The sequence below is a fragment of the Copadichromis virginalis genome, linkage group LG12 (assembly GCF_057382275.1).
Source record: "Copadichromis virginalis isolate Kocher_CV1m ecotype Utaka linkage group LG12, C_Virginalis_male_GT1.1, whole genome shotgun sequence".
NCBI classification, from domain to species: Eukaryota; Metazoa; Chordata; class Actinopteri; order Cichliformes; family Cichlidae; genus Copadichromis; species Copadichromis virginalis.
In genome coordinates, this window is record NC_140629.1 from 38,283,502 (window position 1) to 38,308,346 (window position 24,845).

A 24,845-nucleotide genomic window follows, 5' to 3' on the forward strand; every position below is an offset into this window, starting at 1 on the left:
CACATAAAAATTATGATCAACCTGTTTTGTGTAACATTTCAAGTGCTCTTATGAGCCCCAGTAGATGCTTTCTCTGCTCAACTGTAAATTCTGCTAAGTGTGTGTGCTTTGCAGTCCCCAAAAGTAAAAGAGATGAACTGCAGGCTCACAGAATGAATGAGAAAACAGTTTTTCAACTGTGACATAAAAAGACATAAAACACAAAATTGTTGATTTCAAAAATACAGTATGATACAGTATGTCTACAGTATGAATTTGGAACTCCAAATTAGGCTGTGGTTGTCACTCTTTCATTTTATTTCAATGATGGTAAAACAAACAAACAAACAAACACTGTTTTTACATATTTCATAAAAATCCTACAATTTATCTCTACAGAGAGTCACAATACTCTATTTCTGACCGAACTACATGATTGTGTATAGCTCCTTATTTAATTGTTTCAATTCAATGCTTAAAATGTCTTTACCGGACTGTCGATAGGGGGCAGCAGAGTGCAGCTGTTACATACAGTGTGCAGTTAATCACGACGACGACGACAAAGAACGTAAACAGGAAGATAGGAAAGGCACACAGTGGTTATTGCGTGTTATTGTCTTAATATTTTATTTTGTGACTGAGGATATTTCTTCAGACCTGCAAAATCAGTCAAAATGGGGAAGCGACAGCACCAGAAAGACAAAATGTAAGCGTGAGCATCAAACAGCTCTGAAACGGGCTTGTTTGGCCACCGTTAGCACTTAAGAAGCTAGTAGCAAGCTAACCCACATTAGCGTATTGAGTGTTGCGTTACTAACAGTTTAAAGTGTTATCGTTAAAGTTGTATCGTTGCCTTTGTTGTCTCACCTGTGTTTTGTTTAACCCTTCAGGTACATCACATGTACAGAGTACACGAACTTTTATGGAGGGAAACGAGCAGGTGAGCTGATTTTCAGACTAACTGGTTAAAACCAGCGTCTGTGGAGACACTGTTCATGTTATTTATTTATTTTTGTCTTTGATATAAGTTTATGCAAGTTTTTGCAGCGTGCTTTCAGACTAGCCCACTAAGCTTTAACACAGGCGTGTTCAGAAGGGTTTCGCCTTTAAGGAAAATCAATATTATATGCTGTGTGCTGTTTTGGGGGCTTTAGTTTGTTTAGCTACTTGAAATCATGTTCCTGAATTAATATTTTTTTTTTATCATTGAGTCATATTTAATTGCACGGATTACAATATCTATAGTTAGTCGTTATAAGTAATGTTATAATTGTTAAGTTTGGCTAAAGTACTGTAAATGAACCAGAGCCTCTGAAGGTAAAAAGTGCTGAGGGCTGCTGTACTTGATCGGGGGTTTGTCAGTGGCTTTTAGTCCTTAAAAATGAAACTGATTTTTACTTGTCTTACATTCTCTTTGTGTATTTACTTTCCAGAAATCCCACAAGGAAACTTCAGACGGCTTCCCTTCGACCACTGCAGGTAACAGGAGACTCGTTTATTATGAGAAGAGGCACCTTAGAAAGCGACAAAAGAGTAAAATGATAGAGGAAAAGATAAGGATGGTGGTGAAGCCTGCTGTGATGTGTTTAAAGTGTTATAGTTTGGAGATGGTGGCACTGACAAAAAGAGAGGAGGCAAAGCTGAAGATGCTAGACTGTTTTAACTAGGGGGTGAGCAGGATTTGACAGGATTAGAAATGAACACATCAGGTTAAGTGATTTGGAGACAAAGGTAGAGAGGCAAGGCTGAGATGGAGATGATTTTAAAGAAAGAGCTGTCAGGGAGAAGGAAAAGAGGAAGACCATAGAGATGTTTTCTGGATGTAGTGAAGAAGGGCATGTATGTGTGACAGAGCAGGATGATAGAGAGAGGGTAAGATGGAGTCAGATGATCATTGTGGAGACCCCTAAAGGGAGCAGCCGAAAGAAGAACATGATGATGACGAAGAAGAAGAGGCACTCTAGAAAAAAAAATTGCCAGCCAACCCATTTCTAGATTTCTGCAAATTATAAAGAGCATCTTATAATATTAAAAGAAGGATGTTTTATTATGCAGTTGTTTGGTCCACTTGGGAACAAATTGTTCTCTTAGTACTGGCAGGTGACTTATTAGGAAGGGAAGGAAAATTGAACTAATTTTAAACCCCATATATAGAATCAAATCCTGCTATGTTCAGAAACTGCTTTTTCTTGTTTGTTTGTTTTTAAGGTACGTCATAGCTTTGTTCCCATCAGTTCATACTGACAGAGTATGACCAGGTCCCCTGACAAACATCTGGTTGGGCAGTTTTTAGCTCTTGTTCCCCAAGTTGCAGCTGGAAATGTTTAAACTCAAACTCTGTTCTCCATCCCAACATTTGCACGAGTCACTTATTTCTTTTACCTTATTTGATTAGTAATTTTTTCCCTATTGTACTGTTTAGATTTTTATTTATCATTACATAATTTTATTTTTATTCACTGATTGGTGCTTTTATATTGGTGGATATTGTACTTTACAGCATATTTTATCTAACCTTACTTTTTAAACATTTTAAGTTAATTGAATTTTTCCTAATTTAATTTGAATTCCTTATGCTAGGAATGTTTTTCCGTATGTTATTTGCTTTGCTTTGTTAACTCTTGTTATGTCTTTTTATTGTTTTGTTGTCATCTGTGAATAATTTTGAGCTGTACTGATCTGCCTGAAAGATGCTATACAGACAAACTTTGGTTAATTGATGAGCTGAAGTGAGTTTGACACTTGTGCTGTGACATGTTTCAGCTTGTCCCTTCAGCCATTTGAGTATCCTGTCTGCACTGAGGAGGGAGTCGTCTTCGACCTGCTGTGAGTAAATGATGTCTGATGCCTTTAAGTGTTCACATAACACCCTCAGTAGCCAGGCAGGTCTTGGAAGAAGATATTGGAAGAAGCTCTGAGTGTGTACTGTGAGGCAACATTAATGGACAGTTTTCAGTGTATTTAACCCCGGCTGGATTAGAACATATGCTGAACACATAACCTCCTCCTGTATGTTCAGAGTTTTGGTTTAAAATCATCCAGTAGTGATTCTTTTCCTGATGACATGCTCTAAGCATGATAAATTATATAGTCTATGCTGAAAGAATAGATATTATATATGCAGTTTCATCGGCTATATCTTATTTCTGCCACTTGATGAAGCTGTACAGAAAAGTTGCAGAAGTGCAAACTTTATGCGTCGCGTTTCAGTCATTAAGTTGTTGCAGTAAAAATATGTTTTTATGTTTGGTCCTGATTTGCTTCCAACTCTGTTTCTGGGTTTTATCAAGCCAGCTAACACAAAGGAAGCTTGGATATGTCACACTTGCCTTAATTCTGTTAAATAAAACCAAACAAATATCAGTTTTGTTTCAGTTTTGGCTTTTAAAGGTGATTTTTCCTTTTCTTTTTTTGATGATTTATCTGGTGTGTGACTTGACATCTCACTTGGCATAAATAATTTTGCACAACATGATGTATCTCTTACATATTTTTGCATCTCCTTTCTTGCTTTTGGCATAACCTAAAAAATTATTTCCTGTGTACTTCCTGTTTTTAGGAGCATTGTTCCGTGGATTAAGAAGTATGGTACAAACCCGATCTCTGGAGAGGTGAGGAGACAACGATTCCTTCATGATCTAACTGCTCCATAAGCTGCTCTCATTTACAGAAATTGTGGTTTTAATCATCCAACGCAAAAAGAAATAAACACAATTTTCTATAAAAACATGACCTCAAATATTAGCCGAGCAAGCCAATTATAAAAGCTGAAGGTGGAATTCAATAGCTTAGGGTCGGGTTAGCTTGACCTTGAGCTGTTTATAAATTTTAAATTCAGAAGAATATCAAGTTTTTACCGTGACCCTGCATGTCAAACATGTTATTTACTGCTAGCGGTCACTGTCTTACAATGATAAGAATAATATTTAGGGTAAGGCTGTGTATAACATGTTACTATCATCTTTATAAGCAGTTCAGCTCCTCTTTCATATTCAAGCTTTTATTATAAGTAAGAGAAAGTGCTGCTCACAAATACAGTGTTAATGCCAGACATTTTGTTTAAAGTTAATGAGTATACTTATCAGTCATGAATATATACAGCACATCTTGATGCATTCTCAATCATGCAGGGAAGTAAATCTCCAAAAGTTGATTCTGTTCATCAGGATGCAGCGTTTTCAGTGGGAGAAACGTTTCGTCACTCATCCAGGTGACTTCTTCAGTCTCAGCTGACTGCAGGTTTCAACCTTATAAACAGTACATTTGCATAATGACTGAAACCAGCCCACTGAAGGAACAATGGGCTGTGAGGTCAGTTCCTTGATCATTAATATGCAAATTCTCATGACCATTGATCAACAACCACTGAACAAAGCCCACTGATCAATGGCCATGAGTACCGTTCACAGAGAGTTGGGGAATGGCTGCAATCACAGCATTGTAAGATGGCAAAAGATGTACCCTTAGGCCCCCTCCTCGATTCAGAGTCTTTCCCTTTTCACATAGAAGAAGTCGCTTGGATGACTGATGATACGTTTCTCCCACTGAAAACGCTACGTCCTGATGAACAGAATCAACTTTGGGGATTTACTTACCTGGATGATTGAGCATGCATCATGAAGCACATCTCTACAATTTCCCCCATGTCACAGCTGGAAACTAATCTCTGTAAGATGATCCATTTGTGGTTGTACTTGTAGCGCAAGCACTGTTGTACAGTTTGAGAAGCAAATTTGTTCTTTTCCTCCACAGAAACTGGAAGCAAAGTCCCTCATCAAACTTAACTTAGCCAAGAACAATGATGGTAAATATGCTTACGCTTTGATGCACCTGAGGCACAACAAAATGCATGTAGAAGAAATTTAATGCTGTCATTAGCCCAGTTTGCCAGGTCATAGTCACTGAAATCCTGCAGGCTTTAGTTTTCTTTTAAATCCACACTTTTCTTACTGCTTTGCTTTGTGTGAGGGGAACCTTAAAAAAGAAAGCTTGACTTAAAAGGGGTTGGAGGAATAAAAATCCAAAAAAGCAAGTGAGGGGAGAAGATGTGATATAATTCAGCAGAGGATTGCATGAGGTACTCGTTGACTTCTTGAGTGGATTCAGCCCCTGGCAGCAGATTGGACTCTGCTGCTCAGCCTGCTGCTCTCTCACTTTTTTTCTTTGCTTCGTTTTGTTCCAGGAAAGTATCACTGCCCTGTTCTGTACAACGTCTTCACAAATAATTCTCACATTGTTGCCAACAAGGTCACCGGGAATGTGTTTTCTTATGAGGTCAGTGAACTCGTGCTCTTGCTGCATTGATCCTCACGATGATGCTTTTCAGACAGAAATCGATGTCTAAAATTACGCACATGGAGAAAGAGATGATATTGATTTTGGTCTTGGCGTGATACAGTGCAGATGCTCAGCCCACATGGTCTCACAAGATGCTGCCTTACATCACACAGAATTAGCTGTGTGCAAAAAATCTCTCTCCAAACAAAAAACAGTGTTGTTCTGTTTATTTTTACAGATGAATTCCACAAAGTGTTGTTCATTCAGTTGTAGTGATACTAAGCTTGTGTTAAACTTAAAGGAAACACATATAATTTAATTTTACCTGCTGCCCACGTTTGTTTTCCTTATGACCAACAGAGGCTTTTCTTTCTAATATTTCTGTTTTCATGCAGGCAGTTGAGCAGTTAAACATTAAGACCAAAAGTTTTAAAGATCTGCTCACAGATGAACCCTTCACAAGAAAAGATATTATAACTCTTCAGGTGAGATGTAGTTTCACGATTTTTATCCACCTACACAATGAAAGAGTACTTTTATTTGAGGAACAGAGACGTTGTTTTCTCTTCTTAGGACCCCACAAACCTGGATAAGTTCAACGTCTCCAACTTTTTCCATGTCAAGAACGACCTGAAAGTGTTGGACCCAGGTGAGCTATCAGTATTTTTCTGGTGATGGGTAATTCTCGCATTATATAAATGTGCTATGGTAAAATCATCCGTTTTCTCTTGCTCTTTCTGGCATGTTTCAGATGAGGAAAAGGCTAAGCAGGACCCAGCATACCATCTGAAGACCACCAATCTGGAGACGAGGGAGACTTTAGCGGAGCTTTATAAAGAATACAAAGGGGATGAACTTCTGGCTTCCACCATGAAGGAGCCGCAGGCCAAGAAGACGGACAAATTAAATGCTGTAAGAAAACCATCCTCACTATGATCCTTAAAGCCACTTTATAGCTCCTGGTTTCATCATTGCAAGGCTCCATGCGCAGCAATGCCTTTGTGACCATAGAATAGAATAGAATAGAATAGAAGAGCCCTTTATTGTCATTCTACATGTACAACGAAATGATGGGTGCTCCACAACAACTGTGCAGGAGTTAAATATAAATAATAAGACAACAGAATAAATAACAGACAGGAGCAAATATAAACTAGAGAAAGGCAAACACTGGAGGCCAAAGTGTTTGGAAGCAGTGCAAAGGACTTGGTCTGAGTAAGAGTCCGTGTGTGAGTGGCCTGAGTGATGAGGGCTATTCAGACCATGGCTCAGATTGGTGAGGTGGTGGGTACAAGGTGTCACCTATGTTGGCTCTAGTTTTCCTGAGACAGGAGGATCTGACGATGGTCTCAGAGCAGCAGAGGGCAGCCAGTGATGTTGGGGGCGGTGTTAATTACTCTCTGTTAGCCTTCCTGTTCTCAGTCGTGACCCTTGCGTACCAAACACCCAGGTAGGAGGAGCACACGCTCTCTAATGAGGAGCAGTAGAAGGCCAGCAGCAGCTTCTGGTCCAGGTTCTTCTTCCTCAGGACACGAGGAAGTGCAGCTGCTGCTGGGCCTTCTTTACCAGGGCGATGGTGTTGTGGTGGTGAGATCAGTGGACATGTGGATGCCCAGAAACCTGAAGGTGGAGATTCCAACCCTTCAAGATGGGTGAAGGGTGTTACTGCCATCTCTTTTATAAATGCCGACACACTAATTTATCTGCAATATTTAATACCAGTTAATATATTGGTCAGTCTCTAATTCAACGCCTTCACCTTTTGGGTGGACTTAGACATCTCATCTGCTGCTGTTATCTGCAGCTGTCTGTGTCCACAGCAGAGTTTAATCGCTAACTTAAGGTGATGTAGAGTCAAATGCCTGAAAAACCAAGTTGCTAGAAGTGACTTTAGTTAATAAGATTAGATAATATATTTGGACAGCAGTCTCATAGTAAGAGGGTCTTGGGTTGCTGGATGTTCTCTCTTTGCTTACATAGGTTTTCTCAGAAACTCTGGTTTCTCCCACCTTTGGAAAAACTCACTGCTGTTTTTAAACCTTTGAGCTTCTCATCTTGCTGCGTTTGGTTACTTGATTAGTAAACACCATCTTATTTGCTATGAGCAATGAATTAGTCTTATAGGGATCTTTGGCCAATATGATGCTGAATCACAAAGACTCATAAATGGTTATTAAGAATATAAATAATAATTTAAAAACTGTCCAGGCTCGGGTGTCCAAGCTTCTAAGCTGCTGAACGAAAAGTCCCAACATTTAGACCAGGTGATGGAAACTGAGCCACGTGCAGAAGTATTTAGACAAGGATGCACTTTTCCTCCGTTTTGCCGACACGGCACCACACTGGATTTGAAGTGAAGCCGACAGGATGTGACCTGAACCTGTTTCACTAAACTGTTACATTATTTTATGTCATATTTCTTTACTTTTGGACAAGCTCAAAACTAGTAATGAAGCTGACAGTTAATCAAATGTCATTGCTGAGAACTAATCTAACATAATTTAGGAGATTTTTCAGTTATTTAGTCACGTCACTGCAGCAGGTTTAAGAGAGCCTTCTGAACCAGGTGAAGATGTGCTAGTTTGACTTTGTCCACAGGAGGGAGCCAAATATTAGAAAATATATTCACAGTATTGTGGATGAGAAAACAAAAACAAACACCAGATAAAGCCCAGCTGTATCCAGGAACAGAAACAACAAAGAATAAAATATATTTACCGTAATCTAAGGGAGATTGATGGATAATATTTTGCATGTAAAATATTGTTGATAAAAAATAACATCAGTGTCAGAACCAGAGAGAGTAAAATGTAGAGCATGTTTATATCCATTTGAAAACTCAACATATACATAATGTAACCTTCCTCCAGGCCTGCTCTCAGTCATCATACCTCTGGGGAACACTCGCACACACAGACCGATGTGTAACAAAGGAGGTCACTGGCGGTGATGTTACCGCCGTGACTGTGCCCTTGAATTACTGGAAGGATGACGGCTGATTCAATTTGAGCCGCAGCTACACCTTCTTTCTTATCAGCTCTCCTTTGATGCTGCGCCGTGCCTCATTTTTACAGCACAGCTCATCCTTGGTCGCTCTCTGTGTCGAGTTCATAGTGACGCTTTGACAGCATCTGAGAGAAGAGGCAATATAGGTCAGACAGAGCGTGCAAGGTGAAGTCTGCACTTTCATGCGCCTTCACAAGAACTGGAGCAGAAGAATGCTAAGCGGGGACTGAAGAACAGACTTTTAGCTTTTGAAATCCATTTTCACTTCTCTGCTTTAATCTTCAGAGTTGTTATTCTTTCACTTGAATAACTCTAGCTGCCTTATCACATGTTTCTGGTATTGTTAGGTGTATATTACGATCCAACAATTGCTTTCTACTATAATTTAAGCTCAGATAACTTCTCTGGTGCTCCGTAATTATAACGTGATAGAAATCTTTCTGTTCTCGGCTCTTAATCATGCGGAGCCTGAAAAAGCTCACACGCCCTTTAGAGCAAACGAGGGGGCCATTTGAGAATGAAGCTGGAAAGATATGACGAGTGGAGAAGACGCTTCCTCAACTGGTGGATGAACCTTCAGGCCTTTTTAATGAGGAAATATCTGCCCTGGCTGCCTCTGAGCTCCAGGGATTATTTCACAGTAGAGAAAAATGTACAATAATGAGAGAAAGTGATGAGGTTTTTTTAAGTAGGTAATAATTACATTGTAAAATTTTACATATTTTCCCTGCATCTAGAATAATACAAAGACACTAAAGCAGCACAGAAGCTTGAGATCCACATACTGGCTTTTTTTCCATACCTGTGCCCCTCCCTTGGGACTTAAAGCAGGTCATCCTGAATCAGTAGGTCAGTGGTTCATTCCCCAGCTCCTCCAGCCTGCATATCCAAGTGTCCTGGGGGAAAATACTGAACCCCAGATTATTCTGCCACCATTGATGTGACTACTAAAAGGCTGTTCTTGCACATTTGTTGCACCTCTGATGTTCTATATAATTCTCAACAGATGGCATTAAACAGCCTTGAACCTGCCAGCTTCAGTCCTGTCAGATTATACCAGTTTATGTTTATATGAGAATAGTGCAAATACTGCATAGTACAGGTGACATGTCAGCAGCCTCATGTGTCCTGCCTCCTGCTAGCTCTGCTCAGGTGACTTAAAAACAAAGAAAAGTAGTAGTTTTTCCTGGTGTGTGCTACGTGTTTTGGATATCACGACTTTAATCAAGAGTTGTGCAAAGTTTATGTGTAACAATGACTTATGAGTGTGTCCAGTGGTCAATAAGACTAGAAAAGTTATTTAATGCTGTTACGACCCGGCCCCCGGTTATGTTGCGAAACGGCTCAAAAGCTGCAACATAAATATGGAGAGTAACACCAGAATTTCAACTAGAAGAGGTTTTATTTTCAACTATGTAACAAGTTAGGTAAAATAGCTGTTACCACTAAGACGAAGGCTAGTGTGTCTACATGAAAGCCTGCCTCGGGTATGCCTTTATCCACACCTGACTAGATGTGGTCAATTAGCAACAGCTGAACACTCTTGCACTGCCACTGCAAAGAGATTAGGGGCTGCAGAGGGGCGTAACAAGTGCCACATGATAAAGATGCTAACAACACCCCCAGAATTTAGCATTAAGTAAACCTCTTGTCTTAATCATATTTATATTCAGCATCCTTTTGAGCTCTATTGACATATGACAGATCGGCATGACTTTTTAAACTTTTATCTTGTTCTTTTTTCCCCCCTCAGGCTCATTACTCCACAGGAAGAGTTTCTGCCTCGTTCACATCCACGGCTATGACTCCTGCCACAACACACGAAGCAGGCAAGTGAACACATCACACACACAAAGCCTCCACAGAGTCCCCGTAAAAACAAATGTTTGGCTCATCTTCAACCTGCATTCATTCAGGGACGACTGGCTGCCCATGTGTGCTCTTTTTATTTATTTATTTATTTTAAAAAGGAAAGTGCAGCTTCACGCTCACACGGTTTAAATGCAGCTGCAAGTGGGAGCTGCTTATTTCGACTGTCGTTTTCTTCTCCTGTCAGCCGCTGAGCTGCTTCATGAAAGAGATTTGCTGTTATGCAACTGTATAGTAGGTTCAGCACACTTCAGAAAAGGAGGACAATGTTTGGATTTAGTGACCTAGTTCAAGTTTCTGAGAAGGGATGAAATGGCTTGAAATATATTTATACAGAGCTCTTTATTTAGCGAAATACAAGAAGGGATTTGTATTTATTTTTTTAAACCAGTGTTTCTAGTGAAAAGCTAAACGCTGATGTTTAAAAACGGCTTTTTGATCTGAAGATTGTCAACAGGAGAAAAACACTCAGGCATAAATCTACATAACAGCTTTCCCTGCAGACGCATGCAGACTCTTTAAAGGTCAGAGATCTCACCTGTGCCAACATCAAGCTGAGACTCACAAAACAATCAATGAACTCTTAAGATTGTTTTTCAGAATAACTGTTCCCGCTTGACGTGCCAGCTATAAATGTGAAATATTTTCATCATATGCACGTCAACTAAATTTATATTTAAACGTGTTTTACAGACGCTATTGCAGACGACACTGTGCGTTACCAGTATGTGAAGAAAAAGGGATACGTACGCCTGCATACAAACAAGGGAGACCTGAATCTTGAGTTGCACTGTGATAAGGTAAGAACGCTTGTATTTACGCATGAACAGTAGGAATAATTTGGATGGTAATTGCTAATCGATAAGGTGGAAATAATTATAATAATCTGTGTTATACAATGAATAGATTTCAGCCGTTTAGCGTCGTACGTTTATTTTGAAAAGACAAGAAACTGAGGAGAAAGTGTGCAATTCAGCAGGTTTTACTGTTAGTATAGTAACAGTCCTCATTGATGTTTTCTTATGATCATTGCAGGACAGAACTAGAAAATAAAAGCTCATTAAAATTTGTAGGGTAAGTCGGGGGTTTCAGTTCTTAGCAGTTAGCACAGGAAGGACTGTGGGAAAATAAAAATATATAACTTTTTGTTTTTGCGGTGCCAGCTAGGTCTCTGCAGGCATTGAGATTTTGTGAGTTGTTTTTATCTCTGTATAAAATCTGGACGTAGCTCTCAGGTGGGAGAAATGAAGCAAATGCAGAAGTGCCGTAAGCACAAGAACAAATGGGTGAGTGACATGTGGGCGTAAGAAGGTGGGACTGGACATGTTTTCACTTCTTAGCTGTCAGAATAACGTATAATAAGGTGTGTAGAGTATGCACACACGTCAAGTTTGCAGTTTTTGTCGAACATGTTCCAAAGAAGCGAACATTTTTTTTGACAGTTATTAAGAGACTAACCAGGAATCAAAGTTTAAGCTTTCAGCTTCTTGTCATAACATTTTAAAAACCACCGGCTTAAATGGAGGCTGGCCATAAACAGATGTTCATTGAGACAATGGACCAAACCACTGCATTAGGCTACATGAAAACAATGTGGAACCTGAAAGGAGCAGATGGCTTCACTTGGATATTAGCAATCCTAACTGCCAAAACGAATAGTTTTACAAGTGCAGCCTGTGAGGCTCTGATTCAGGTGACAGGGTGATTTCATTCTCTGCTGTAAGGTTTTCAAATGAAGTTTTTCCTGGTGCATGTGTTTAAATAAATAGCTTTTAGGATGACTCACCTGAAACTGTGAAAATAGACAGTGTCCCCACCTCACACTTTGCCAAACTTGTGTCTTGGCAAAGTGTTCACCCTTCTAAGCTTAGACGTGGGGGGCTCCTGAGAGCCAGCGTGAACTCCAGGAACATATTTCTTCCCTGGTAACCGAGCGCCTCGTGCGTCTGGTTTTCATTGGCTTCTGAGCTGTCGAATCAGAATAATGAAGGGAAAGTTGCAGCAGTTAGACAAACCTGCTCTCTGTGCCCCACATCCTCCTCCACCCCGCCTTCCTCCCCAGTGGTTTCCTCACAAGATCGCAGCTCTATTCGTAGCCTGCTGTTTATGAATTAATAAGAGCTGCTTCACTGTCACATTCAGTCACACAGACCCAGATCCCACCTCCATGTAAGGTTTGCTCACTCAGCCTGCCCAACCCTCGCTGTCCGCAAGGGGGTGGATTTTTGTAATTGTCCGACGGAGCCTGCGCTTCAGTCGCCCATGATATCAAAGCTTTATTATATTCAAAAACACCTTTGAAAATGTAAAGTCAGATATTTTTGTCTTTGAGTGTGAGTTTAAAGTTAAACAAGACGCACAAACAATGATGACTATTTATTCTAGTGAAGTGGATTATGTGGGACCTATAAAATCTCAGCTGCAGACAAGTAAATGTCTGCAGCTAAAATGTAAATGAATTGAGTAATTTTAATGGATTTATGCTCCTCCGCTCTTTCACATTACTGCCTGATTGCATGGCAGCGTGAGCGAGTCTGTAAACACGTGTGAATCAGGACATTTTCTACTTTTCCTTCTTGTCTGCGTCACCAAATGTTTCCATGCTGACACCAGCTGATTGTTGACAATTTTAGGTACCTAGGCATGTTTCTAAATTGAATTGCATTTTAGAGACTCGCAAAGTAACGCAAAAGCATGCACGCTAAATTAACCATTATTACAGAGCAGCAACAGCGAGAGGGAGAGGACTTGCAGACGTGTCTCTGACGCAGGAGACTGGTTAATAATCAAAGTTAAAGCACTGGGGGAAGAAGGAGGCTTTTATATTGATTTGTTATGTATTTATTCATAGAGGTGGTAGTAATCTGTTGAACCAGACAGCTTGTCCTTAGACAACTATTTTAAGACGTCCTTTTCAATTCCAAAAATCAGTTTTATATCCAAAAATATAGAAATAAATTACTTTGTGTGTGTGTGTGTGTGTGTGTGTACTTAGTGGTTTAAAACAATAAGCCTCTTTGTACCAGAGTGCTTGGAAAATCTGGGATTTATGTTAGAGGGAAAAGGAGCCAGAGAGTTGATCACCCCCAGCAAAATCAAGATGTAAGTGGAAATAAGACCAGCAGAGAGCTGTTAAAATAAAGAGGTTTAAACGGAGTATTTTATAAATCTGGGGAAACCACCAACCGTTGTTGCCGGGCCGGGGGTGTGTGTTTCTCTCGCACGAACACTCAGAGAGGTGTTCCTCCAGGCTGTTGACATTAATAACGGTAGACCTGACCGGCGTCATAGTCAAAGCCACGCCTTCTGCTCGGGGCTGTGTCGCCGCCTCGTTTCACAGACTACCAGTCAGTCAAAATTAGCGCCTGACGCTTGGTGTTTTGTAATGATTTACAAGACGTCTAAAAGTTTCATAACCCAGGAAGCACCTTCAATGAACCATTTTATTTTTCAACATTTAAATCGCTCTGTTGTAGATGTGAACTAAGCCTGCCTTCTCGCTACGAGCCCTACTTCATGACAGACTTATGGGTACAACAAACATTTTGTAGCAGGTCAGGCAGAGCTGAAAATGTGCCACTCAGTTTGTTTATGTGAATGTAAAACTTCACGCTGACAGTAACTGCTGCATGAAAGCTGAAATACAGCCAGTTCAGTGTTTTCTGAAGCTCCAATAAGAGAAGTCAAATATTCACATGGAGGATGGAGTGAAAGTACACTTAGCTCCATAAGTACTTTTTTTTTTTTTTTAACCATGCATAAAAACGGCTGCAGTTCCTGAACAGGAAGAGCAATATTTTTGTTAAACACGTCAAAATAAAGCTGAACTTCAGAACAAACATTGTGTCATTGTCCAAAAGTACTATCATGAACTTGAAAAATGCTAACAGGTTATGCAATTATGTATATGTGTGGGAAAGAAAACATATATTGGTATATGACACTAGTTTGACACAGTGGGCACTTTTTGACTGTTCGTGCTGGCACTTATCAAATGAGTGGCGATAAAATGAAAAGTATTGATCTTGCAGTGAAGAAGAAAATCACAAAGCTAAGCACCTGCGTTATTTTTTCCTCAAGGTTCCCAAAGCGGGCGAGAATTTCGTCCGTCTGTGCAAAAAGGGCTACTACGATGGAACGATCTTCCACAGGTCCATCCGGAATTTCATGGTAAGGAAATAATACCTGCTTAAAACACCTTCCTGCTTTTACCTTCCTCCACTAAAGCCACCAATTAATGCGTGTCTGGATTGAGCTTTGAGACCTTTCTCTGTGATTCACAAGTTCCTTTCACAGATTTTTAAATCAATGCAACTTCACTGTATTAGAGGTCAAGAGTTTGCAGAACATGTGCAGTGGTCAGGCGCTGATGCTCTAATTACTCATTAAAAGCTTCAAATTGGCTCTTAAACAGACAGCTGATGGAACTGATGGATTTCGAAATTATGGTCTATGCTCGGCCTGCTGCCTTTTAACTGAAATGTGGAGGATTTATATTGGCTTAAACAGTTCACATTATGAAGAAGTCAGGATGACCTGAGTATATCTGGGTACATCCTCCACCCCTGAATAATTAGAATCTGTGTTTTATTACATTGGTTTTTGTTGTAATCATGATAGACTTTATTTGCGTCTCTTCAGCTTAAGCTTTAAACACAGACCGAGAATATGAGGCGGCAAGTCTGATCAGCCGTCATCTGTGTATTTCAGAACTGCTGCTTCCATAATTAAAGTGGCTCTGAGTGGACATCTGGTCTCAAGAGGACCGTTACCTTTTTCATTCTGTCCTGTGGCGTTCATTCACACTGGCAAGCTGTGAATTGTTTATACGTAATTACACTGCCACTAGCGCCTTCAGCTTATCCTCCGCAGCCCAAAAGGAGAGGAGGCCTCACAGAGAATCATTTCATAGCAACAAACACTTTAAAATCTGTGGTAGTGGCAGTAAAAGCACTGTCACTATAAAGCAGGACCTGTGAATCGCTGAACATCCAGAGGTGGTTTTACTTTGAAACATGAGAGGCACAGACGTGTTGAACATCAACATGATGCAGCCGTCTAATAATTCAGGTTTAATATTAATTGAATAATATGTATACTTATTAACTGTATTAATGGGGAAGCATTACAAGCATTGCTTTTTGTCGTCTTTTGCACCTTTTTAAAGCTCTAACATGGGAGACCAGTACACTCGAGACGGTGCAGTGTTTGTTTGATTCCACCTTCATGCCACGAGAGATCTTTTGCATTAAAAAAACTTTATTATTATTTGTGTTGCACTATTCAACGAACAGTAAAACAGATTCTAGTGAAAAATAAAACAGTTAAAACAGCAGCAACAAAAGAGCCAATCAGCAGTAAGGAGGAATGAGAGAGAGGGAAGCAGGTTAACAAGGGTGGCAGAAAAAGCATAACTGCACGGCTGGCACACTGGGGCGTGCATAGCATAAACCGTACCTAAAACAATATCCTGTTTCCACAAATTCTGTTTGAGCAAACATGCTTCTGCTCTTTGTCTTCTCCCTTTCCCTGCAGCCGTTCTTTTCTTCTCTGTCCCTGGCTCCTTTTTAGAACATGGCTTCAAAGGCAACAGTGCAAAATGCAGAATAATCAGCTGCCTGTGCTGTTAGAAGAAAGTCCAAAAACAGTTGATTCTGTTCATCTGATCACCATTGATCGGTGGTTGTTGATCAATGGTCATGACAATTTACATATTAATGATCAAGGAACTGACCTCGCGGCCCGTTGTTCTTTCAGTGCTAGTTTTAGGCATAAAGTTTATAATGCTGGAGAAACCTGCAGTCACCTGAGACCGACAGCATCACCTGGATGATGATGAAACGTTTCTCCCACTGAGAACATCCAGATGAACAGAATCCACTTTTTGGGGATTTCTTTACCTGGATGGTCGAGCATGCATCAAGACGTTAGAAGTGTTTTCTGCATGGAAGCACAGGAGGCCCACTCAACAAAACTGTGCTCCACGGTGATGCTGGAACACTAAAGAAATGCAGAGAACTGTAGAAGCACTCATAGGAACACCGGGCAAGTTTACAATGAACAATAGGGGCCAGTATCCTGGAAAGCTTTGAGTCAGGCTTCTAACAGGGAAACGTGACCCCAGGTTGGGTGTTTGGCAAGAAGGGAAACTTTAGTTTTGTCAATTGTGTCGTTTATCGCATGTTTAAAAACTGATGAAACATCCAGAAGCCTCCCATCCAAAAGATAATCAATTTACAGTCACATTTGGGGAAGAAAAACACTTAAAAACGATGTATCATTTGTTCCTGTATTGCAGAACAAAACCCGCATTTAGTTTTTCAGTGTGCAGCAGAGGAAGCTGAGGTCACCCAAAGGTCATTTTTTCTTTTCTTTTTTCCAGATTCAAGGAGGAGACCCGACTGGCACAGGCACAGGTAAGATTAGCACTGCACTTAAACTACATTTTGAATTCATTTGAGTGGTTGAATCATTAATAGTCCCTTTTTGGAAGCTTTGCGCAAATACTGCAAGTCAAGAGTGTTACTAAATACGGGAGTACATGCGTACAAAGCAACAGAGATGATGTGGATAGAGGCGGCTGAGGGTAGAGTGCTGAATGGGGCTGTGGTGAAACACCAGTCATCTAGCATATGCTGTAATTTTCCTGCTTTTACAACCACTTTAAAAGCAAAAGTGTAATTGACTGCTAGGCCACATGTAGTTAATTTCCTGCCTTCGTGTCGTCGGAGCCGATGTGAGAGTTTGCAGCACAAAGTGAGCTTTGTGTCTGTGGGCGTCTCTGAACTCTATGCAAAACACATCCAGCATGACAGATTTATAGAGGTGCAGAATTTCTGGCCTGTGGGCAAAATGTTCCTCGTCACCTGGACTGAACAGTGTGTGCACACAACTCCTTAGCAGACCTTCAACCGGACTTAAAGGAGGGATTCTCTGCAGTGCTTAAAGAGGCCGTTCATCCAGAATCAAACTGGTGTGTTTTTCCCACTGGCTTGTAGAGCTGTTTATCTTTATAGATAGATTTATTATCAGTGGGTCAGTTTTGGAGATATTGGCTCTAGAGGTGGGTATGCGTAGATTCATGTGAAATATTTTCGTTTTCTCACAGCTGTACGAGTATGTAAGGCCAAACTGCTACTGACTCACTTCCCTTTCTCAGGATTTTGTTATTGTCTGCTAAAGATATCACCCCCCTAATGAGGAAGAGGGCAAACGTTGCCTCTGTCTCTTGCTCTCGCCCGGTCTGTATGCCTTTAATCCTTTGAAAGGCTTTGAAATTTTTAAAAAAGAGCATTTAAAATTAAAAGGTTCAGCAGCAGTGTCTCTGTGCAGAAATCATGACACGCTGAAGCCATAAAATCCACAGTACTTGCTGTTACAGTTTCATGTAGGAAGTGTTTTCTTCCTGATGTCGTCATCCACCAATCAAAAGAAGCAGGCAGCAAGTTAGCAATAAAGGTCAGCTGAGGATGGACACCATTAGGAAAGAGTTGTTTTTTAAGGGCTGAAAACCACCTAGCCACACGCTTAATGGAAAACATTACAACCTTTCTTTTCCCCTGTTGAGATTCTTTTGTTTCTGTAAGGCTATTAAGACAGACAGTAGGTTTCAAGTACGTGATTGTTACTTATCTTGGCAGATCCACAGTGGGCAAAGTATTCCTCTAATCATTTTTAATATTCGGATATTTTTGGGATGGCCTCTGGCATAGTGTCATATACAAGCCTGTTGCTCCCATCATAAAGAATAATAAGCCTCGCCAGCCTCAGGAGAAAAACCCATTACACTGTCCCTAAATTGAGACTCTCATCATGGGTAGATACGTCATTTTTATTTGCAGGGTGATACAGTTGCTCGGTGTGCTACAAATAGTTACTGTTCACAATACTTTCGTGTGTTTCCTTTGAGTAATCGGATCATGATTTCTGGAAAGACGATCTGTAAAACATTTTTTTTAAATATAGCTTTTTTTACTGCCTGCAAGCAAATGCCATCTTGTTCCATTATGTTCAAGAAAAGGCAGACGACTCTACAGGCGATATCTCCAAAAGGCATGAATTAGATTTTGGGTGAACTGTTCTTTTAATAGTTCCAAAGCACGTTGTAGGGTGCAGTCTAGCATGCTGTTTGTATAATAAAATGAACTGTAGGGAAGGTTTGGAGTGCGACTCTCAATCTGTTGTTTTGCTTTGGCCCCTTTTGTGGAAACCAAAGCAGATGTGATGAGTTTCACATGTTGTTTAATGTGAAGTTTTCTGAATATCTCAAATACAAGCATGAGGTAAAAAAAACAAAAACTAATTGTGTATTTTAAGGTCAAAATATTAATACTGTGTGTGCATGGGGAGGTAGTGATGTTAAAATAAGTTATTAGGTCATGTTGGAGTGCTTTCCTGTCAGGAGTTTCAGGAATTGCTGAAATGTTTTGAGCGAATCTGTCTTTTTCACTTCCTGTATATGACATTCAGCTAACTGCTCACTGTAGCGTTAATGCTTTGCCAAGTTTTGAAAAGCTTCATTTATCTAAAACCCTGCAAGATCAGGTGCTTTGGCCAGAGCTGATTTTTAAATACTGAACCGTGAAATCGCAGATGCGATAAAAAATAAAAAGAATGTTTATTAGGCTGAAGCTGTCTTCACGTCTCTTCCTTCTTTCCTGTTTAGGTCGAGCAAAGTTTAAGTTTGTACCATTGATTTAATTTGAGGAATATTTGAAATTCCCCACAGAGGGATTTTCACTTTAATTTAATCGTTAACTCGCTGGTGGGAATTAATTTCTCCCTTGGCCCTCCTCTCTCGCTCACCTTCGTTTACGATCCATTCGTAGCGAGGTAAAATGTCAGCGACTTTATAAATTATACAAAAATGTCACCGGGGGAACGTCGTGGCTGCAGAAGCCTCTAAAGAATTGATTGGTTGGTTGTATGCATCGCAAACACACTCACGGGTACATATTGTGCCTACGTGGAGACACACACACACACATACACCAGCTGGCAGCACGCAGGACAGTGAAACACATCTCAGGGCGGCAGATCCTTTCCCCTGTTGGGAGCCAATAAGCCCCTGCAGTGCGTATTCCTGTATACTCATTATGATGATTCTTAATGATGAAGTCAGTCTGAATAATGATTCACAGCTGAAGGCTGTCAACACGCCTCCGTGATCAAGGGCAACCGGGTCTCTTGCCTGTCTCTCTCATGGTGCAGGAATCTGAATAAGTGGTACTGGCAGAGCCGCTAACTCGAGTTGTTTTCATACAAACTAATTTGATTTGTTACTTTCACAATATAAAAATATAACACGCACTTATGTGGAGCTGAAAGCTGAAAACAAGACTTGGACATGTTTCCTTTTTCCTAACAAACGTCGAAGTTGTTTTTCCGTCCACGTTTCTCACTAAAACCCTCGCGTGTCCTCGAGGCTCGACGTGTCGCCTTCTGTTAAGCATTTGTTGATGTTTTTATTTTTGAAACCTGCGTTGCGTTTTCCATCTGTTTATACCAGCTAGCAGTCTCCTTTTTCCCACCCTTAGGGCATGTCAGCTGTGGATCAGCGAGAAACCACAGTTTATTTATACAACCGTGTGGGTCTGTGGATAAATGACAGGCATTTCTTTACTGTACACACATGACCAATCTGGTTAGGAAGCTCAAAGTGCACTTTTCATCCTGGTCATGGGACACTTGATCGGTTTGTTTTCCCCTCAAGGATATTTAAGGGAGCGTAGGAGTTTGTCCAACCGGTCTATATGTGTTTTGTGGACTTGGACTCGGTCACTGTGGGGAGTGCTCTGGGAGTGTGGGGTCATTGTTACACCCTGCCTGGCCCGTGTACAACCATAGAGAGAGTCTGGCTCACATTGGCAGCAGTAAGTCGGACTCTATCCCAGTTAGCCAGGACTGTCCTCTGTCACCAGCTCGGTTAATAGTTTTCACAGGTTTGTTCGATTACATTAAACAACAACCTCCAGCTCTCACTGGGGCGCTTTGCAGCTGAGTGTGAAGCACATGGGATGAGAAGGAGCACCTCCAAGTCTGAGACCATGGTTCTCAGGCAGAAACGACCTGTTGGCCTAAGTGAAGGAGTGGAAGGGAGTCAGAGCTGCTACTCCTCCACATCAAAGCAACGCGTTGAGGTGGTTTGGGAATCTGATTAAGATGCCTCTGGGGCTCCTCCTATGAGAGGTGTTTCAGGCGAGTCAGAGCGGGAGGAAAACCCGGTTAGGAAACCCTGGGGCAGAACACACTGGAGATATCATGTCTTTGCTCAGACGGCTGCCAGCCCCAAACTGGACCCGGGTTAATTTAGATTTACTTTCTAAACGAAGAAAAAACTCGTCAGGCATACAAGGGCTTTATTAATTCCTCATGTTACAGCAGTACAAGCCTCAGCAAGAAGAAGTGAACTAGAGTATATTAAAAAAAGAGATACGAAAAAGTAGTGCGCAAATTAGGAAACCCCCCCCCCCCCCCCCCCCCAAAACATAAATATAACGTTGTATGACCATACTCAGTCTTTCTAAAATGTATTACGAAATCATTCACTCACCATGTATTCTGCATGATTTGGGCTCCATATAGCAGCCATGCTATAACCAAAACCAACTTTGTCCTGGTGGGGAGGAGGTCACCGTCCACCCACACAAACACAGCTGAGTTTATTTCTCTCTCTAAAGCGTGAAGAGAGAATATCGGTAATTATTTAGCCTTCTGTGGTTAATGAGTGGATGGATATGAGAGAGAAAAGTGCTATATAAATATATTTAACTTGCTTGCTTACTTTTTACCTCAGACTTATATATCTTCAAAATGTGAATAGCGCCCAGTAAACACCGCCAGTGAGCCAGGATGCTTAATCCCAAGACCTTGAAAGCTGGACAGCAGGATGTACAGCATCCGTCAACAGTTGCTGCTAACATGACCCAGTGTCTGCAGTGTAAAAGGTTTAGCCTGAGCAAATATTGAAGCTTTACCTGCAGAAACATTTTCAGCCACGTTACCAGAGCGCAAGAAAGTGTTAAAACTGCACGTCAATTAGGACTCTGAAGCAAATATGTTATTAAGGACTTGACTGTTTCTGTTGTTTTCCATCGTGACGTAATGTTTTCTGTTGTTTTCCTTCTCTCGGTCATTCTTTCTCCATCCTCAGGAGGCGAATCCTTCTGGGGAAAACCTTTCAAGGATGAGTTTCGCCCCAACCTATCCCATACTGGCCGGGGGATTCTCAGCATGGCAAACTCTGGTCCAAACACCAACAAATCTCAGTTGTAAGACATATTTTTCCTAAACTTAGAACAGTTGCCCAGAAAGTCAGCCGGCAGGGAATTATGTTGTGTTTCGTCTGTGTCGTTGTCTCTGCTGAGCGTACACAGAAACTCGTGTTAACAGCACAGCCATTAGTTCCTTTTACTTTCTTGCTGTTTAGTGTTAAATATCTGTTATAAAAGCCAACTGGGGCAAATTTTGCCACAAAAGAGCTCTCTGATCATTCAGCTAATATTCCACAGTTCCTTGTTTCCACTATTTCCAGTCTTTTAAACCTCCCTGCTTTAGCTTTTTTAGCCTGTGTGTATTATTGAAGGGTATTTCTCATATTTTGTAAAATAAGACTGGCTACTATTTCCAAAACTTGTGTAACTTTTAAAAAAAATTCTCCCTCCAGCTTCATCACATTTCGATCGTGCACCTACCTCGACAGGAAGCACTCAGTATTTGGAAGGTAAATCTGCCTTTTAAGTGTTATCATATTCGCTGTATGTGTGTACTGTGTCTATGTGTTTATTATTTGGGTGTGAAAGGCAACAGTCCTGCATGTTCTTCCTCATCTCTCCATCTCTCCTCTCATATTATCTTTCATACACGTGGTCCCAGTACTCTGACTTCTAAACTGACTTCTGGTCAAAAGCGGTGAAAAATTTAGGAGATGCTGAACCTAAACTGATGGCTTTCTCTCTCGCTCTCCCTGCTAAGCGAATGGTCGTCTTTTGCAAAAAGCCTTGACTGTTGTCTAAAAATATTCAGACTGCTTTTAACAGGCCGATTCTTTAGATGCTCAGCACACTATAAAAGCTTCAGTTTTAACCAAGCAAGCAGCTTTTTTTACCACCTAACCCAGTGTCTTTGCACATTTAACTGAGGCCTAGGCAACCAAACCAGATCTATTTAGGTACTTTACAGAGGACACTGTTTCTGCAGGGTCATCAAGAATATTTATTATTGTTCTAGTACTGAACATAATGTGTTTGTTTTTAATTGATGAGGAAACACTTCATCTTATTAAATAACCTTCATGGGTTGCATAAATAATGTCGAATGGAAAATTAAAAATGTCTAAAGAAACAGATATAACGCTCGTATTAATGATGTGCGACCACATCCTCAGTGTTTTCTGATTGAGGGGAATCACACTTTCAGACTGCTTCTTTATACATTTTAGTTTTTGTAAGTGATTAAATGTTTAGCTCCGTGATGGATAGATTATTTTTCCATCGTCTAGGGTCACGTTTAAAATGTCTTGTTTTGCTTGACCATAATGAATCGTATAACACGGAGGCATCACTTCGTGTAGTCTTTTTTTTTTTTTTTCTCATGCGGCTTATTGGTTTCTTTTATTAGCATTTTTTGCAAATGTTAAGATTTTTTTTCTTCCTTTATTAGAAGAAAGACAGAAATTTTGGGGTTTGACATGCAACAAACGTCTCTGACTGTGTTTTAATGAGGGATGTTCAGATTTAGCGCCAGCACTCCAAACACACATTTTATTAATTCACTGCACTTTATATACAGAACAAAAACTCTGTCGGGCTCGTCTGGAGCTGGTACGTTTTCTGGGTTGACTTATGATATATTTTTGTGTGCATTATTTTTTTCTTTATAGTACACAGTATACTGTTGTTGCTATGACTCTCTCTGGTTTTATCTCGACATGTTAGGTAGTGGAGCTACGAGACGGTGAATTTTTGTTGTTAATTATTTTCTCAGTTAATCGATTATTATTATTAATCTGCATGTGAATTCTGGCTTCACAATATTTTTTTCCTGTAAAGTGACAGGATCGTTTTATTGTCAGAAGTATTTCAGATTAATTTAATTTGAATTCACTAATTGATGAAGCGTTTTTTTTTCCTGTAAAAATGATTAGTGGGAGTGCTTTGTGTTGTTGTGTTTGTGATGTTGTGATGATTTGTCATTCGCTGGATTAGCCCAAACACCTCTGTGTTATTTTATCTGGCAAATGATTTTATTTTGAAAATCGATTATATAACGCTGGTTCTTTGTACCTTTATATAGAGGATGTTTGTTCACATTGCAGGTACCTGTTGTGCAGACAGGTGGGATCTTAATTTATACCTTAATGTAAATTTGCAAAAGAGGCTCGAGCTGGAAGGCCTAGAGATAAAAACAATGTGTCGGGTCACCGGGAGGTAGGAAAAAAGTTAAAAGCGCTACAGTTTGATCTGATGCCGCAGGTCAGCGAGTCATCAAGTGTTTGTGCTCATCGGTTCGCCTGAACGTATGAAAGCAGCTGGAGAAAGAGTTTGCAGTTTAAAGAGTGAAGTGAGAGCAACTTCTTGACTACGTCAAAACAACGTGACAAAGCTCGAGTGTTGAATCCAGTGAGGAGTGTTATCAGCTAAACCTGCAGCTCCTCCTGGCCTCACTGAGCTTTATCAGCGAGTCAGCTTTTTGTTTGGCTGCCTGGACCTAAACCTTTCCATTTTATTTCACACTCACTGCTCCCGGAGTCATTTTTGCCTGCAGAAACCAGCCTTTTAACAGAAAATCCTCAAAATGCTTCTGAATACCTTACATGCTCTGCACTAAATGGCAGACAGGGTTAGTTGAGTGTTTATCAGCCAAAAAGCCAGATTTTTCCAGCAGGAGTTGGAAGTGTCTAAAAGCAGAATTAATTGTAGTGAGTACTGGGCTTCGATTCAGAGCCTGACTCCATATAAACGCTGTTCTGTTTCTATAGGTTTAAACTGAAAAAGCAGCTGTTTGCTGATGTTCACAGCTTGTTTAGCTGTCCCCATGTGCAGACGATGTTCATTCACTAAGGAGGTTATAAGCTGCGTGACACACTGGCATCATAATTCATGTTTACCTTTTTGTTTTTCACGATGAGTTCATGTATATATATTTATTCTATATTTAATTAATGCTCGAATTGTTTTTCTGTGTCATCAGAGAGTTTCAGTATAAACTGTCTGTAGGTGCCATGTTTTCACTGATTACAGCATGATTTTAAGTGCTGTATAGATTATCTGATGTAAACACGTGTTTTATATGTGCATCTTGTTGAAACCACCAAATCAAACCCAGCTGCAAACCAGTGTGTAATTTCCACATCTCGTAGAGAACAGTATTCATTAATATTTATATAGTTTTACTTATAAGACTTAAAGTTTCAGAGACCTAATGTAGAAGGATCAAGTTACAAATAAACTGTAAAATTAGAATATATTAACTTGAATTAAAGTATTTATTTTACCGCTCTGTGCACTAAATCCCAACAATTTAACAATTTTCTACAGCGTTAATCTCTTATTTACAATATTTTGACTATAATATTTTATCATCATCACTTGATGATGTCTGATTGGAGTAGGCAGCGCTCATAAGGATTGATGTGTGAAACAAGCACAAAGCCTGAAGCAGGAAGCTGCCTCTAACCACCATCTGAAAGCTGCGGTTTTAGGTTTTGTTAAGCC

The 24,845-nt window shown here is 40.3% G+C and overlaps 1 protein-coding gene across 1 annotated transcript in view; it reads left to right on the top strand.

Annotated features, from left to right (window-relative positions):
• The first annotated feature begins 507 nt into the window (after positions 1-507).
• The window catches only part of ppil2 (peptidylprolyl isomerase (cyclophilin)-like 2), a 29,834-nt gene continuing 5,496 nt past the window's right edge, over positions 508-24,845 (top strand). Inside the window, exons 1-16 of the mRNA XM_085476435.1 lie at positions 508-685; positions 870-919; positions 1,413-1,458; positions 2,743-2,805; positions 3,539-3,590; positions 4,732-4,783; positions 5,162-5,253; positions 5,652-5,741; positions 5,830-5,905; positions 6,008-6,168; positions 10,016-10,091; positions 10,825-10,931; positions 14,212-14,301; positions 16,514-16,547; positions 21,284-21,401; positions 21,797-21,853. Of these exons, the coding sequence (XP_085332561.1) occupies positions 654-685; positions 870-919; positions 1,413-1,458; positions 2,743-2,805; positions 3,539-3,590; positions 4,732-4,783; positions 5,162-5,253; positions 5,652-5,741; positions 5,830-5,905; positions 6,008-6,168; positions 10,016-10,091; positions 10,825-10,931; positions 14,212-14,301; positions 16,514-16,547; positions 21,284-21,401; positions 21,797-21,853 (1,196 nt within the window). The 5' untranslated portion in view covers positions 508-653. The remainder of the gene's footprint in view (positions 686-869; positions 920-1,412; positions 1,459-2,742; positions 2,806-3,538; positions 3,591-4,731; positions 4,784-5,161; positions 5,254-5,651; positions 5,742-5,829; positions 5,906-6,007; positions 6,169-10,015; positions 10,092-10,824; positions 10,932-14,211; positions 14,302-16,513; positions 16,548-21,283; positions 21,402-21,796; positions 21,854-24,845) is intronic.